Raw genomic sequence first — 18,971 nt, forward strand, 5'->3', positions numbered from 1 at the left:
TGGAAAAACATCAAGGTGGATACCTCACAGAATATGAATGGCCAGAAGAAAAACATGCTTGTTTTTAAGGATATTCCAAAGTGGACCCACGCGTGATGCTCATTTGCAATTTTACTTAAAAGGGTATTTTAATGTTAGGCCACTTCAGTATTAATTTTAATGTAATTCTTCTCCCCAACCGTCTGATTCTGTTATTCAAGAAAGAACAGAATATGCAGTGGCTGAATAAATTACTTCATAGCTTATAATTACAAAAATAAAAGAAAAACAAATGAAAATGAATATTTTACATAATTTATGTAGATTCCATTCACACTCTGAACTGTAATACAGTGGCCTTATTCTCTACTTTGATTTTAAATGTCATAAGTGAGAAAGATAGATTGTTACTCATTAGTCCAAGAATTATCTCCTGTAAATGCTGCAGTGCCTAGAAAAATGTCTGTCATTTAAAGAGAAACTCTATGACTATAACCCCAAGTCAATATAGTTGTTGGAAAAATTCTAAAATTCCTTTAATAGATGCAACTAATAAGAGAAATGTAGGCTGTGAAGGCCTGCTGTATGGGCACCATGACCTCATCTGTAAATACCTTTATAGCCAACTCACAGCCTTTAACTTCCAATAAAGCGTGTTTTTTGGCTTCCACTTTGGCATTATCCAGTTCTCTTCTGTGTATTTCATTTCATGTTCACTCATCTCTGCTGAAGCTATTTCATGCTGAGGTCAGGTAACACATTTAGATGGATTGAATTAAATGCTCTCCTGTTTTCAATTCCTCACTCTCACAGCACTGATCTCCTTTGATATTTTGTATCATAAACAAAAACTAAATAGGCTAATTTATACACACACTAAAAGAACAAACAGCACGGCACAGACACCAGTGTTTAATATTTGTTGTATATGCCAATTATGTTTCTATTGATTTTTTTTATTCCATTAAATGTGGAGGATAATCTTATGTCTACCTATACATTTCTACTAGCTTGTGAAATGTGTTGCATTAGTTAGACAGTTTCACCCAAAACTTTGCAAAGGTTTTACATACATGTGAATTGTAGGATTTTCCATTTGGGGGACTACTAATTTAATATGTAATTATATATAAATGCATCTACATTTTAAAGAAGATAATAGCTTAAAGAAACAATCTTGCGGAATTTATACTGGCACAGAAAAATGTATATAACAAAATTAGATGTGAGAAATTTTTCTAAATTCATTATCCTAATGATTTTCCAGGTTTTTTAAGTTACTTGTAAATACCTTTATTCAGATCACTTGCTGCTTATAATAAACTCTTATTTTAACATTTTTCTGGATTCAGATATACTTTTCATTCAATTTCCTTTCTCTAGATGCCATTGGTTAGCAATGACCCACACCTCTGACATATTCAAATTATTTAACTTTAGGTACTATGTAGTTATGTATTTTTCAAAATGCTTTTTTTGAGACACTTGAATTAAATGGTCAATATTTACTGCTCTCAATAAGCTTAATTATCTGCAGATCTATATCCAACAGCAAAAATAAAATTTCACGATCTAACTAGGCATAGTTCTGTGCTCATTACTGTTATAACTCATATTTATGGGTACTTTCTGGTGAATGACATCATCCACTTTCCCTATCATTTTGATTAATGCTTTCTTCCTTATAAAGTTCAAAACCAAGTTAAAAGAAAGCATCAGAAAACCTAGGTGTGTGATATATACCTGTAATTCCAGATAAAGAGATGGGAACTTGAAGTTGGCAAGTTTGAGGTCATCCTAGGTACACAGGGAGGCCCTCAGATGACTAAACACCAGAAGCCGAAAAAAAGGCCAACCAAGTAACAACAATAGTAACAACAAAAATGGCAACAGAATCAAGCCATGTGATCTAGGAAGTAAATAAGTGGAATTTACTATGGAAACATTTCTCATTTTGTGACAAACGTTTCACATTAGTATGTTTTTCAAAGGTTATACATTAAATCATGAGCTACTTTGGTCAATGAATACATGAACATAACAGCATTCATTCCTCAGAGATAAATTCAAATGCCTCCACTACTGAGGTGCATTAAGAAGTATGAAAATCTGATCTATCCTCATCTTAATGTATATAAATCCCTAAGTTTTACCATATTGAAAGAAATCTCTGACACCCTTATCAGCTTAAGGATATGCTGTTGGTGATATCCTTACATTTTGAAGAGAAACAGGTCCTCCCTCTGTACATCTATAAAAGATGAGGGCGCGCTATGTTCACCTCTACCCAGCATTTGATTCTAGCTATTGTTGATTGGTAACTGAAATCCTGATAAAGAATTCTCTACTTGCCCTCTGACAAGAACAATTAGTATTCAGTAAATGGAAATTAAGATAGTTCTCTATGGTAGAAAATTCACAAAATAAATCAACACCATTAAAGTAAAAACTTTGGGAGTTTTGATATATCAATTATCAACATTTAACAAAAATAATTGTGATGCCTCTAAGGCTGTGATAATCATACCTATTGGTCGCCTCAATCATTTTTTGAAGAATTAGGAATTGGAAGTTAACTACTATTAAAAAACTTAAAGTAACATTTGAAAATATCACATTACTTACAGAAACAGACCCCTCACCAAATTACACACACACACACACACACACACACACACACACACACACACACATACACACACACAACCATATCACACTTTGGCCTTCCTCCAAAATTCAGTCATCAGCAGTGGCTAAAGATTCAAACCACAACTGAGATGATTTCCAAAGTTTTGTTTTAAAAGTAAATATGTTTTCAGAAGTTTGTTAAATTATGTGATGTTGAGAAATCTTATACTCTATTTTCACCAAGGGTAAAAGTTGAAATTTCAATTGCATCATACCCAGACAAATTAAGTAAAACTATTTTAACCTATACTTCTATTTAAATACTGAAAATGCCCAATTTGTATCTAAAGTTCTAAAATTTAAAAAAAAAATTATTGCTACCTCATAACATTACAGCTATCAAAAGGGAGCTATATATGCTCCTTTTAACACTAATGTTTAAAAGACAATACAGCCAGTCCCATTGAGACTTGATAGGTTAGCGCCAGATGGAAGGGAAGGAGGACCTCCCCATCAGTGGATTGGGGGAGGAGCATGCGAGGAGATGAGGGAGAGAGGACAGGAATGGGAGGGTACAAGGGAGGGGACTACAGCTGGGATACAAAGTGAATAAATTGTAATAAATATATAAAAAATTAAATGCAAGAAAAAATAACGACATAGCTAAAAATTCCCAAAAAGAAAATAAACTGGTCTTTTATTAAGAGAATCTATGGCCCAACACTATGACAGAACCTGCTTGCTTCTGTATCATACAAGTTTAATTATAAATACCTAAAAATGAGGACACATTTCCTTTTCTTCATTCTCTAGGAGACAATAATGATTGCATTATAGGAATTAAGCAAGCCAGGTGTCTGTTACAATGATATATTCTACCATAAACCTTGTAGATCCTGAAAATCACAGTATGATAATCCTTAAAGGCCACTCTAGAAAATCTCCCCTGTGTTTTCATGGGTTCTGCCAGCAAAGTTATCATAGCACTGTAATTAGATGGCAGTATTTGCTATCACAGCTGGTGCTCTTTTGCAAAATAAGTTTTGGGGGCTCCATTGATGGAAAATTAACTGACCCAACCCATGAGACAAAAATAAACAAGTATTTATTTATCTACTCTCTAGGAATATTGAGAAGGGCCACCTGCTTGCATTATCTTTCTGAACTTTCATTATACAATTTCTCTTTTCATCAGTGGGCTGTAATTTCTTTTGCAAACCTTTGGCAGTAACCTTCACACCTTATTTGATTTATTTCAGTGCCAAGCGCGCCACCTCAGAACATCTCACTGGAAGTGGTTAACTCAAGGGTAAGTCAGACAATAGTTATTACTGTATTGCCTCTTATGCACATATTCTGCTCTCCATACTGCTAAGTAAGTACTGGATGTTGGCCTGTGTAAAAGAATATTCTGGAGCAACACAGTTAATGGTATTTGGTTGCACATGTTGATTAAACAAACAGACATACTCTAAAACCTTTAAAATGTTTTTAATTTATTATTGTTGTTGTTGTTAATTACATTTTTTCACATTGTATCCCAGCTACAGTCCCCTCCCTCATCTCCTCCAGGTACCACACTCCCTCACTCTTGCCCCCCCCCATGTCCTTCCCCTAGTCCACTGATTGGAGAGGTCCTCCTTCCCTACTCTATGACCCTAGCCTATCAGGTCTCATCATGACTGTATGGATGTTCTTTTGCTGTGGCCTAGTAAGGTCACTTCGTCAGGGGGAAGAGATTAAAGACCAGGCAGCCTAGTTCATGCCAGAAAATGCTCCTGCTCCTCTTAATATGGAGCTCCCACAGAGACTGAGCAGCCCATGGGATACATCTGAGCAGGGGTTCTAGGACCTCTCCATAATTGGAAATTCATACAATATAGTCTCACCACTGTTTTCCGTCACACATTTCCTCCCATATTCTTCCCACTTCACTTTAGCAACCATCCTACTCCATGCCTTCTTTCTCTCTCTCTATCTTTAAAAACAAACAAGGAAGTAAAAAAGCACACAAACCAAAATTAAAGAATAAATGAAATAGTGAAAAAGGATAAAACACACAGAGAGAGAAACACACACACACACACACACACAAAGAAAGCCTGTAAAAACACAAATTGGAAACTTCAATATACAAGCAAAAGAACAATGAGGAAAGAAAAGATATTCAACTAAACAATAGCAGCCAAAAAAATGTACAAAAACACAACTGAGTTTGTTGTAGTCATGTACTCCTGGGCGTGAGCTTATATACTCAATAAGCATCCAGTAAAGGAAACTATCTTTTTTTTTTTTCTATGTAAGCAGTTGTGTTTTGGAGAAAACATCTTACTTAAGATCAAGAGCTTATGTTCATATTCCATGCTCAAAGTTGTGACCCATTGTAGTGTAGACCTGTGCAGGCCCTGTGTGGGTTCTTATTTGTGTAAGTCCTGTTGTGTCTGAAAGAGTATCTCCAACACCCTTCCCACCTCCTTCTGAATGGTTCCTTGAGTCCTGAGGGGAGGGATTTGATGAAGACATCCCATTTGAGACTGAGTGTTCTGAGGGCCCTCAGTCTCCACACACTGTGTAGTTGAAAGTCTTTGTATTACTTCCCATCTCCAGAAGTAGAATGCTTCTCTGATGATTGGCTGAGTGAGAGACTGAGCTATGTGTACAGCAGAATGTTCACAGGAGTCATTTCATTGCTATGTTCTTTTAGTAGGACAATATTATTTGAGTTCCTTCTAGATCCATGACCTATCTAGTCTCAGATTCATGGAAACCTGTGTAGTGTCAAGGATGGGTTCCATCTTGTAGGGTAGGCCTTAAGTCCAATCAGATAGTGGTTGGCTATTCTTTAAAATTTGTGCCACTATCATGCTAATGTTTCATTCATGCAAGTCAGCAGTGTAGATCAAGAGTTTAGATCAGTTTTGGTGTTTTTCTATTGCCTATGGTAGCCATGCAGAGTACCTACCAATATCATGAATGCTACCCAGTGTGATTGTGTGGGTGCACGCCTGTGCACGTGTGCATGGAAATGTGTGTTGGAGAGGGGGTTCTAGATAGACATTAGCTCAACTTCTGCATGCTCAATGAGATATCTAGCTATTATCTTCAGCAATAGGGCATTATCATTAGTTTCTGGAGAGAAACCAATAGCTTTGGCAATAGGTTGAATTGCTTGACGGTTCCATAGGACCCCTTTTGTCTCAATTATATGTGACCTGTTAGTTATCACTCGGGGCATTGTTTCCTTAATTATTTGGTGACTTTAATTAATTTTTTGATTTATTTATCTATTTTTGGGAGCATCTACAGGACTAGTTTATCACATGACCCCTCAAATAACCTTTAGTATTAACTGTCCTTCCCCATGTTCTCGCCCCCAATGCCCTCTTCTCTGCTCTTTTCTATTTAATCCTCCTGTTACAGACTCCCAACTTCTTTCTAACTATATATTCTGTTAACCCCTTCATGGATGATACTTCACTCCCTCTTAGTTCTTTACTCTATTCCTAACCTCTATGGCTATTTTGATTGTAATATGACTGACAAAGGCTTAAATGCTTACATCCATGCATAAGAGAATACATAAGATATTTGTTATTTTGGATCTGGGTCACCCTGTCTTAGTATTATTTTTCCTTTTAGCTTAATCCATTTACCTGAGGGTTTTGTGATTTTTTTTAACAGCATTCATCTACTGAGGAATATCTAGATTATTTCCAGTTTGTGGTTATTATGAATAGAACAGAAGGAACAAGGTTGAGCAAGTGACTCTGTTGCAGAATATAGAATTCTTTGGGTAGATGCCCAAAACTTTTACATAGCAGGGCTATGAATTAAAGATATTCCCATATTCCTGAGGAACTACCACACTGATTTTGATAATGGCTTTAAAAGTTTGCATATCCAACTAAAAATGGATTCATATTCTCCTTTCCCCACATTTTTGCCAGCATAAGCAAAATAGTTTTTGAAGAATGTGTTAGATGAGCTTTTTAAAACTTTATTTATTTTTTATTAATTACAGTTTATTCACTTTCTGTCCCAGCTGGAGCCCCCTTTCTCATCTGCTCTCAATCCTACCCACCCTCCCTCTTCTCCTCCCAGGCCCCTCCCCAAGTCCACTGATAGGAGAGGTCCTCCTCCCCTTGCCTCTGACCCTAGCCTATCAGGTCTCATCAGGACTGGCTGCATTATCTTCCTCTGTGGCCTGGTAAGGCAGCTCCCACATGGGGGGGGGGTGACCAAAGAGCCAGTCACTGAGTTCATGTCAAAGAGAGTCTCTGTTCCCATTACTAGGAAACCCACTTGGACACTGTGCTGCCATAGGCTACAATCTGTGCAGGGGCTCTATGGTATCTCCATGCATGGTCCATGAAGTATCAGTCTCAGAAAAGACCCATGTGGTCAGATTTTTTTTTCTCTTGCTCTCCTTGCGGAGCTGTGGAGCTCCTATCCCCTCCAGGTCTTTCTATCTCCTTTTTCTTTCATAAGATTCCCTGTATTCTGCCCCAAGTTTGGCTGTGAATCTCATCATCTGCTTTGATACCTTGCTGGGTAGAGTCTTTCAGAGGCCTTCTGTGGTAAGCAACTGTTCTGTTCCCTGTTTTCTCCCTCTTCCAATGTTTATCCCATTGCCTTTCTGAGAGAGAATTGATCATCTTACCCAGGGTTCTCCTTCTTGCTTAGCTTCTTTTGGTGTACATATTTTAGAATGTTTATCCTATGTTAAATGTCTAAAATCCACTTGTGAGCATAAATCACGTGTGTCTTTCTGCTTCTGGAATACCTCACTCAGGATGATCTTTTCTAGTTCCCACCATTTGCCTGCAAATTTCATGATTTCCTTGTTTTTAATTGGTGAGCAGTATTCCATTGTGCAAATGTACTATAATTTCTGTATCCATTCCTCAGTTGACGGACATCTGGGTTATTTCCAGGTTCTGGCTATTACAATTAAAGCTGCTACAAACATGGTTGAACAAATGTCCTTGTTATATACTTGAGCACAATTTGGACATATGCCTTGGAGTGCTATAGCTGGATCTTGAGGAAATGCTATTCCTAATTGTCTGAGAAAGTGCCAGATTGATTTCCAAAGTGGTTGTACAAGTTTACAGTCCCACCAGCAATGGAAGAGAGTTCCCCTTTCTCCACATCCTCTCTATCATGTGTTGTCACTTGAGTTTTTGATCTTCGCCATTCTGATGGATGTAAGATGAGATCTCAGGGTTGTTTTTATTTGCATCTCCCTGATGACTAAGGAGGTTGGGCATTTCTTTTTAAGTGTTTCTCTCTATTTGATATTCCTCTATTGAGAATTCTCTGTTTAGCTCTGTTCTCCATTTATTAATTGGATTACTTGGTTTCTTTGTGTTTAACTTATTAAGTTCTTTATATATTCTGGATGTTAGCCCTCTGTGAGATACAGGGTTGGTGAAGATCCTTTCTCAATCTGTAGGCTGTCATTTTGTTCTGATGGCAATGTCCTTTGCTCTACAGAAGCTTTTCAGGTCTTGTGAGGTCACATTTATTGATTTTTGACCTTAGAGCCTGTGCTGTTGGTGTTCTGTTTAGGAAGTTGTCTCCTGTGCCAATTAGTTCAAGGCTCTTTCCCACTTTTCCTTCTAACAGGTTTACTGTGTTTGGTTTTATGTTGAGGTCTTTGATCCACTTGGACTTTAGTTTTGTGCAAGGTGATGAATATGGATTGATTTGCATTTTTCTACATGTAGACATCCAGTTAGACTCGCACCACTTTTTGAAGAAGCTGTCTTTTTTCCATTGTATGGTTTTGGCTTCTTTGTCAAAAATCAAGTATCTTAGATGTGTTGGTTTATTTCTAGGTCTTCTATTCAATTCCATTGATCCACCATTCTGTTTCTATGGCAGATGATGATGAGCTTTATATCTTTATAATTTATACCTTCCTGACTTCTTCTCCCAGTCACTCTCACAAATTCATAATTTCTTCTTTAGTTATTACTCCTGTGTGTGAATACATGTATGTCATATATTCAGGGATATCAACCAGAGATCAAATATTCTGTGCAAGAGTTTCTTTACCCCCACAGTTCTATGTGCAATTTATCCCTTATACCTAAGGCTAGGGAAAAATAAATGAATGGGGAGCAGAAACATTTTAAGAGCCATAAGGCCAGGACACATATTGCTAGGTAATGTCTCCTAGGCATAACAGAAGAAATGTACAAGTGAAATTTCAACAATATGTTTGTCAGAAAAAGACTAGTATGGTGACAGTTGTGGATGTTACAATGTAAACAGGAGAAATTATATGTGGTCCACTCTAGATGAAGAACTATAAGTGGCCAATTGACACTGAGAGAAGGGGATTCTGGAAGTTTTTATAAAGTTCCCACAGGTCTCTTTATGATTTCTACTATAAGTTTTAATGACTTTCAGGCATGCTTAAATCTCAATGCCTGTATGAATTTTTGATTCATGCAAGCAGAACTTAGCAAATAATTTATGTAATTGTCTAATTATTCATGTTTCATACTTAAAATATATTTTCAGGCTGTTTGTGCATTTAGATTTGATACATTTTTGCCCTTTCATTACAACCTTGCTTTTTTGCAAATGTACACAGGAAATTTTGACAAAGAGATTAAATTAGATAACAGAATCACTCCCTTTAGAATCATGGTATCATTCTTTCAACACCTGTAATTTAAACTTCATCATACACATTTCTAATGTTCCTGTTTCTGGTTGGCTCTTCAGTCAGAGCTTGCTTTAGCCTTTCCATGGGGTTTAATGAGATTTCCTTTAAGTCATACATTTTTGAAAAGAGAGAGGTTTAATAATAGGCTTAAATTAAATGAACCTAGGTCTAGTGATAAGCTCTCTGATTTTAATTTAGCTCATGGAAGCTGCCCTTATAGTTGGAATGGTTGATTAGTCAGAGAACATGAATAGGTTCAATCCACCAGCAGGTGAAGGCACTATGTGGTTTGAGTTTAGAGATTGTAAAATGTTCACTTACATAAAAATATTCACTGGTACAGGTTTAAATATGTTCGAACTATATAAGCGCAAGTACTTTAATGTGAGATTTAACACACAGATATGACTAATGGGAATCAACATTATTGATCATCTTTAATGAGTAACTAACAGTGAAAGTCATTAAAATGCAATAGATGTTTTGTGCCTGGCAATGTGCTCAGCAATTCAACTATCATTTTATTTCAATTCGACTATCATATTATTTCACTTATGCTTTGTAAACTTGTAAGTGTTTACAAAGGCAAATTCATGAAATGGATAACTGTATTATCAACTCTGAGCTTTTATTTTTCAGATTTTATTTTTTTAATTTAATTTAATTTTATTAATTACACTTTATTCACTTTGTATCCCCCCATAAGCCTCTCCCTCCACCCCTTCCAGTCCCACGCTCCCTCCCCCTTCTTTAGGCATGCCCCTCCCCAAGTCCACTGATAGGGGAGGTCCTCCTCTCCTTCCTTCTGATCTCAGTCTATCAGATCACATCAGTAGTGGCTGCATTGTCATCTTCTGTGGCCTGGTAGGGCTGTTCCCCCTTCAGGGGGAGGTGATCAAAGAGCAGGCCAATCAGTTCATGTCAGAGGCAGTCTCTCTTCCCATTACTATGTAACCCACTTGGACACTACACTGCCATGGACTACATCTGTGCAGGGGTTCTAGGTTATCTCCATGCCTAGTACTTGGTTGGAGTATAAGTCTCTGGGAAGACCCCTGTGTTCAAATTTTCTGGTTCTGTTGCTCTCCTTGTGGTGTTCCTGTCCTCTCCAGATCTTACTATTTCTCACTTCTTACATAAGATTCCATGCACACAGCCCAACAGTTGGCCGTAAGTCTCAGCATCTGCTTTGATAGTCTGCAGGGCAGAGCCTTTCAGAGGCCCTCTGTGGCAGGTTCCTATGTTGTTTTCTGTTTTCTTCTTCTTCTGATGTCCATCTTCTTTGCCTTTCAGGATGGGAATTGAGCTTTTTAGTCAGGGTCCTCTCTCTTGATTAGTTTCTTTAGATATACAGATTTTAGTAGGTTTATCCTGTGTTATATATCTATATGAGTGAGTATATACTGTGTGTGTCTTTCTGCTTCTGGGACAGCCCACTCAGGATGATCCTTTCCACATCCCATCATTTACCTGCAAATTTCATGATTTCCTTATTTTTCATTGCAGAGTAATACTCCATTGTGTAGATGTACCACAATTTCTGCACCTTTTAAGAAAGGCAATTAAACACCACTATTTCTTAGAATTTATTTATATTTGTTGAAAAATAATCAAATCATAAACAATTGAACAATTCACACACAAGAATGATAAGTTCATTGAAAAAAAATAGACACACCAAATGTGATAGGGAATGGCTTCCAGAGTAAAAAAAAGAGAGAAAGAGACAACACAGGAGCTAAGACATAAGTAGAGAGGGGGCGAGTATTTTTGTGCAAGCCAAGTGTAAACCATTGCTACTAAACATAGCTCTTGGTGAAAGTGCTTTGACTACAGAATTTGACACAGAGTATACATAGATCATCTAGAAGGAGAAAGTATGAGAAGAAGAGGCAAGGTGGCCTTACATTAGCTAATAGTAAAAAGGCTTTATAGAATTTGGGAACTGTTAACTCTTCTGTGTGCTGATGATGGATATAGTTAAATGACCATACGATGACTGTCACGGAAGAGGCTAAAAATGTACATACTGTTTAGAGACTAAACAGAATGAATGTTGGTTTGGGATTTCTTTCTTATAAGTGGAAGGAATTAGAGGAATTAAATATTTGAGAGAAATTTTACTGTTTTGATCATTTTGGTTATTTTAATTACAAATTTGGGAGATCTTGCAATTTCTAGACAAAAAGGCAATATAAAGGAAAACTAAGCGTGCAGAAAATAGAATGGAAGAATACAAGTGTCCAATCCTCCTTGCAGACAGGATGCTGTAAGACTAGTAAATAAGGAAGGGTACAATCAGTTCAGTCATGCTCAGTGGAACAAGAGTAGAGGAGAAAGTAGACACTAGAAGATGGGAAGAGGACTGGTCCAAGAAGAGGTCATCATCACAGAATAAAGGATTGCACAAGAAATTAATGAATATTTGAAAATGGGGGAAATGGGTCAGTGGTTATCCAAAGTTAGAACGATCGATGCTGACTTTATTTACGTTGCTGTAATTGTTGTGCAGTATTGACTGAGCATTCAAGATTATGGTCATATTTAAAATAAAACTTAAACAATCAACTTATATTTATTCTTCTTTTCATGACTCGCTACTTGGTTGCTGGTATGGTGTGATCAATGAATTGGTGTTTGTTTTTTTTTGTTTGTTTGTTTGTTTGTTTTGGTTCTTTTTCACTAAAAGTGTTAAAGGGTTTGATAAACAAGGAAGCTCATTATCTTCATTTATCTAATGATCTGGCAAAGTATTTACACACATGCAACAAAGGGATGAAGGTTTATGTTGATCACAATTCCATGTTACAACATACTACAAAGGGGCACTCCAGCAATTGGTGTCTGAAAGAAGTAGTCACGTTACATACATAGTCAAGAGCAGAGAGCAATGGGTAGGCATGCATGGTAGTACTCATTTGCTCTCTACTTTTCATTTAGTCCAAAGCCAAGCCCATGAAATAGTGCTTAGGACATTTAGGGTTGGTTTGCCTACCTTAAATAACCCACTAAAGAAAATATTTGACAGACATATCCACAATCTAATGGAGTCTAGGCAGTTCCTCATTCAGATTCCCATCCCAGGTTAATCAACATCATCATCATCATCAAGTCAGCAATCAAAACTAACCATCATATACAAGGCTATTAAATTGTCTACGAGAGTAAAATTAGGTACAGGGATGCCTAAAGATGATAGATAATGTAAAATGGTAACTTCCATGAGTTATTTAATTACCCCGAGTCTCCAAAATCCCTTGAACCTTAAAAAAGCTCAGTTATACACCCAAAACCATCCAGAGAAATATACTGTGACATATATAATGAATAAATTGTAAAAAAATATTAATTATATTTTTAAATATAATTAAGAAAGAAAGAAAGAAAGAAAAAGAAATTTGAATGCAATACAAAAAGAAATATACTGTGACTTGATAATTGGCTATGGCTATTGCTCAATTTACTATATACTACATCTGGTACAAAGTTTCATGCTAACGGAAGAGATATAAAGAAGCAAATAAAATTTAAAAACAAAACAAAACAAAATATATCTTACTTTCAAGTGGTCTATGATCTCTGTGGAGTTAGGTTCCAGGCAGAAGGGGAGTTTTTGATCGGTGACTAGGAAACAGGTTCACACATTCTGAAAGTAGGTAACAGAGAATGAGACAGAGTCAAGAGTGCTAAGGAAAAGGAGAGTGAAGAACAGATTCCTGATGCTTGGGGTGTAGTATGTAGTGCCTCTCACTGGCTCATAATTTGAACACCTGGACCACAGAAGGTAGCACTATTTTTGATAATTGTAGAAAAAGGAGATAAGACTGGGCTGGATGAAGTAGGTAATTGGGGTATAACCAGTGAGGTGTGTGTGTGTGTGTGTGTGTGTGTGTGTGTGTGTGTCTGTGTGTCTGTGTTTCTGTGTGTGTTTGACAGACATGGGGGTGCAGGGAGAAATATATCTTGATGCATTGTATACTGGTCTCTATTTCATCTTTCCTCCATCCTTTGTTTTATTCAGCATGATAATCTGCTAAGGCACTGATAAGCTGAACCCTCTGAAAGTGTAATACAAAATATATATTTCCCTCTACTTAATGTCTGGTATTTTGTCATAAATAAAAGAAAAGTAGTGAATACACCTACTTTATCACTTTGCCCACAATGAACCTATTTAAAAGACTCTGCATCTCAAAATTATATATTTCTCTCTGGAAAAAACAAACAAACAAACAACTTGGACTAACTGCAGTTTGTCAAGAGACCAAAGATGATACCTCAGTAAACCTTAGTAAACTAACTTGAAATTTTGGGGCATTTCAAAATATAATTTTTTTCAATCTGAAGTTATAGAATGCATTTGTTACAAATTTTTAGGCAAAATTTGGATTTACAGAAATGAGCCCTTATCTTAGCCTCCAGGGTGGCTGACAATCAAATAAAGCCTCTAATTATCTAGCAGCATTGTTCTGGAACCATGCAGAAAGAGATGCTCAACAGAGAACAAAGGCAAATCATAATGCGAAGCACACATTTTACAATGAACTATCATTAACTTAAATAATAAACAAACCTTAGCTAAGGCTGCACGAGTTGAATGATTAGAGAAGTCGTGTCAGATAATCGTATACTAAGTATGAGCATACCTTAAGGCATAGCTTCCTTCATAACCAAACTTGAGATTTAAATCTCTTTTCTTTCCCAAGTCCTTTGAGTTCAATCTCCTTCAATAGCATACTGTGTTTTCAAGTTCCCACCATTTGCCTGTAAATTTCATGATTTCCTTGTTTTTAATAGCTGAGTAGTATTCCATTGTGTAAATGTACCATCAGTGAGTTAACTCAGAAGCAAAAATTATACTGAATCATAAGTGGATATTAGCCATATAATATAGGATAAACATACTAAAATCTATACTCCTAAAGAAGCTAAACAACAAGGAATACCCTAGGGAAGAGACTCAGTCCTCATTCAGACGGACAAATGCAATAGATATCAGAAGCAGGAGAAAACAGGGAGCAGGATAGGAGCCTACCACAGAGGTATCTGAAAGACTCTACTTGATCAAGGTATCAAAGCAGAGGCTGAGACTCATATCCAAACTTTAGACAGAGTTCAGGGAATCTTAGGAAAGAAGGGGGAGATAGAAAGATCTGGAGGGGACAGGAGCTTCAACAGGAGACCAAGAGAGCCATAAATTCTGAGCCCTGTGGACCCTGAAGAGAATGATACCCCAAGCAAGGACAATGCATGGAGAGGACCTAATACCCCGGCTCAGATACAGCCCATAGACCCAGTCTCCAAGTTAATTCCCTAGTAAGGGAAGCAGGGACTTTCTCTGGCATGAACTCAGTGGCAGTCTCTCTGATCACCTTTCCCTGGGGGGTGCAACTTTGCCAGGCCACAGAGAAAGACAACGCAGCCAGTCCTGATGAGACCTGATAGGCTAGGGTCAGATAGAAGGGGAGGAGGACTTCCCCTATCAGTAGACTAGGGGAAGGGAATAGGAAGAGAAAGGTGGGATTGGAAGGACATGAGGAAGGGGGTTAGAGCTGGGATACAAAGTGAATACATTGTAATAAATGATAAGAATAAAAAATTGAAAAAATAAAAACAAACCACCCTATGGCACCGGCGAGTTGGTGCAAAGATGATTGTCATGATCTTGAGGCCAAACTAAATTATAATTTCAAGAATTTCAATCTGCCATTCATAATAAGTTGCAAGTCATTTTATGCTATAAAGTAGTACATTTTTCTCTTAACCCATGTCCGAACAAACCATCAAACAAAACAAAAAGGGTCCTTTCATCACTTAATCTCCTGACTTCTAGATTTGATATACTATAGAGATAGTGATAGATTTACTTTGATTATATTGCATATTTCTGTACAGAACTTTATGTCCCTCATTGTTTTTTCAAAGCTGCCTGAAATGTCACTCTTTCCAATGAAAAACTCTTCATATAAAATTTACAGAATCTGTTATTGTCATTATGTTTCCCAAACACTTTTCCTAAAACCCTGTTATGATTCCAATTGTATTTTTCAGATACATTGAAAATTTGCAAGTGTAGGTTATATATACATATAACTTAATAATTTAGTATTTCAGGGGACCAGTTATCTCATTACATATCTAATATTAATGCAATGAGGAATAATTAATTTTCTATGCTTAATGTACTTAAGCACGTTTTCCAGATTAAATAATAACAAATCCCATTTCCTCTTATTGCTTTCTTCCTCTTTTTCAAGTTACAATTCAAGTTCCACCCATCAAAGTTTTTCTCAACTTTGAGAAAAATCAACTTGACAGACCTTTTTTGCATTTCCCCTGAGGCAGTAGCCATTAAAGAGATAGTTTTCCTAGCTTGTCAGGTATCTGATAAGCTATGGTCAGATGGAAGAGGAGGAGGACCTCCCCTATCAGTGGGCTTGGAAACGGGCATGGGAGGAGATGAGGGAGGGTGGGATTGGGAGGGAATAAGGGAGGGGGCTATGGCTGGGATACAAAGTAAATAACCTGTGATTGATATAAAAAATAAAAATTATAAAATTAAAGAAAGAGATAGTTTTCCATTGATAAATTAAAGAGGTATAAACAATGTGGATTGGTGTGTAAGCAAATGCCTCCTGACTTAAAAAAAAAATGAATTGGCTTTTCTGCTCTCTATACTTCAGAGAAAACCGTATTAAGTTTCATTTAGAAGCAAAAGCTTCATTTAGAACAAACTTTGTTGTGTTGTCCAGGTTTATGTCATATGGACACAAGCTAGAGTAATTCTGGGAGAACATGCATTGATAAAACGCCCACACCGGATCAGCTTGTGGCAAGCTTTGATGCATTTTGTTGATTGATGATTTATGAGGGAAAGCCCAGGCCTGGATTGCTGATCCTGGATGCTTTTAAGAAAGAAGGCTGAACAAGCCATAAGAAGCAAGCCTGGAAGCAGCCATCTTTTATAGCCTTTGTATCAGCTCCTGCCTCCTGGTTCCTGCTGTTTGAGAACCTGCCCTGCCCTCCCTCAGTGGTGAACTGTGACATGGCACTCTAAGCTAAAATAAACCCTTTCCTCATCATATTCCTACTTTATCACAACAGTAGAAACTCTTACTGAGGTGTATGTCTGTCAAATGAAATACCACTTAGGACCAAGGATTCTATTTTTTTATTTAAATATTTCCAAATTTTATCTTAATTTGAAAGTTTTATCACAGAATAGAAAATGAAGGAAAAAATTATCATTTCTGATATACTCTTGGGTTAATTATTTAATGGGCTTACTGATTTGTATATTTGCTTTACTTTTGTTTAGTGAATATACATACAACAATCACCATTATGTAGCTCCACCATTTTAATAAGATACTTGTTAGTTCTTGATGACCACACTTCCAAGCAGTAACTGTTAGTGTGAAACTTAGGAATGATGAATGATGATACCTGGGACTGAAAAAACTTTTACAAAATCAGCGGACTTCATTTCTTGTAATAAAGGAAACAGTTGCCTGTTCCCTGTCTTTTTTTTTTTTTTTTTTTTTTTTTTTTTTGACAAGCATGGGTGCTTTCTCATTACACTTAACTACAGTGTAGTGGTGTAATGAAGCTTGTTTTATTTTGTGAAGAAAAAAAAAATGGATCAGCAAACCCGATTCTCAGCTACAAGTAACCCTGAAAACTTTTCGTCCTCTGGACTGCCCTGGTACTTCAGCTGACGGCAGCTGAGTTAACAGCGGCATAAGTCACCTGCTCCATTTTGGAAAAGTGAGATCTGGAGTGAGCTGAACCGAAGTTGTCAAACATCAAGGAACCTACCCAACCTTTAAATGACCATCCAAGAAATTTCTGAATTCAAACAGCAGTACAAATGGTCTAAAGTAGATGTTCTGCGTATCTTTCTATATCTCATGAATTCCATGGCTTTCATGGATCTTTATTATTTTTAAGACACACCTTGCTCTAAAATCCAGAGGGAAAAAAAATCATTGTTCTCTTTGGGACAAAGGCAATATTATCCTTCAATCACCCAGTATTAGCTCATATTAGAAGTTTCTGAAACATAGGCCAGCTTTAAACAGAGATATTATTAAAATAAACTCATAGTTAAAGGAAGTTGAAAAAGTTTATATGTTAAACCTACTATTTCATCATAATATCATGGTTTGATAATATCTCTGCTGTTAGGGATTCTTACATATGCATGGTAGGAAGACAACACACATGCCCCGAATTCCTCTTTCAGTGATACCATGCTGTTAGCCTGAAATTGGCCTTGTGGTTTATTTTATTCCATAACTCAACAATTTTTCTCCCAGAAGGTCAAGTTTTTAATGACTTTTTTTAAACCACCCCCAAGGGGAATTGCAAGGACTGTAATTTTTAACCTCTCCCTCTATTCCCTTAGTAGATTCTGGGATACCTTCACAAAATAATCTACATTGTTTGTCTCTTTGTAGTTTTTTTTTTTTTTTTTTTTTTTAAGAAAATAATGACTGGACATTGTATTTACAGACACAAAATGGTAAAGGTAAATCAAGAGAAAAGCATGACAAGAAATGCTGAATTCTGTATCCTGTGCACATAAGTCATAAATGTGATAATTAAAGTAGGAATGTTTGGATGGGAATGTCAATCTTTGGTAGACTCTAATGGACTAAGTGCAAGCCCATGAAGTCAGTCGCTAGCCTCTAGAAACAAAACAATAAACTCAGGTTTTTCCCCACTTTTCTCCTGTTTTTTCTCCTGAGATCTCTTTCCTCAGGCTCTATCTCTGTCTCCCTGACTCTCTATCTCTGTCTCTGTCTATCCATTCCTATCTATCTTCCTCCTTCCCTTCCTCCTCGCCCTCTCTCAAAAGCTTCCACATCTTCATTGTTAGTGAATGATAGGCACCTCTGTAAAATAAATACATCTTCTTACATAATAAAATTGCATTTGACATTAACTTCAGCAAATATATTTATAGGTGTTTTTCCTGCCTACTGTTCCTAACTTGTACTTTTAGATTTAACACTAACATGTAATTTTGTTTGTCTGCGAAGTGGAAGAATTGTTCAGTGCATTTAATAACACCTTTATAATGAGTATGAATAATTTCATTAGCAAGAGATTATTTTAGTTGTAAAAATAAAATGATTTGAATTATTTTTATTTATAACGAATAAAGTTTATTTTTTGTTTGACCCAAGCTATATAATTTAATACGATGTGCATTTTTGCCTGTCATTTGAATATGTAGTCATTCATTCATTCATTTCATTTATTCACTTGTTAAACAGTTCATTATTATGTACATATTATTAACAATTAGATGATTGAATCCAATAACACTTTATAATTAAATAGCCTGAAATTTAGATAATTAAAATGAACTAGCTGAAATGTAGTAACATAATCAATCAAAATAGACTAATGTGTATATTTTATTGATGAGATGAAATGTTTGCCTTGGGAATCATCACTTAAAAATGACATAATACTTAACTATTCTGCTCAAAATACTTTTCTATAGAAGACCTAACAAAAGGTTTAATTGTCAATCATTTGTCTGACTTCTAAATATAAATGTCATTTAATTCCCAATATAGACTTGATTATTATATTTGATACAAATTTATCTATGTCAATTTTTCTAGAAATCCATTTTTAAATTTAAAGTAATTTCTTCTTTTGTTGAAGGCAG

General features: G+C 36.3%; 1 protein-coding gene across 2 annotated transcripts in view; it reads left to right on the forward strand.

Annotated features, from left to right (window-relative positions):
* Nucleotides 1-18,971, forward strand: part of Dcc (DCC netrin 1 receptor) — a 1,165,274-nt gene that overhangs the window by 871,205 nt on the left and 275,098 nt on the right. For both annotated transcript variants that reach the window (XM_060377064.1, XM_060377065.1), the window contains exon 12: nt 3,867-3,916. In XM_060377064.1, coding sequence (XP_060233047.1) covers nt 3,867-3,916 — 50 coding nt within the window. The remainder of the gene's footprint in view (nt 1-3,866; nt 3,917-18,971) is intronic.

The sequence above is a fragment of the Meriones unguiculatus genome, chromosome 2, assembly GCF_030254825.1.
Source record: "Meriones unguiculatus strain TT.TT164.6M chromosome 2, Bangor_MerUng_6.1, whole genome shotgun sequence".
Classification (NCBI taxonomy): Eukaryota; Metazoa; Chordata; class Mammalia; order Rodentia; family Muridae; genus Meriones; species Meriones unguiculatus.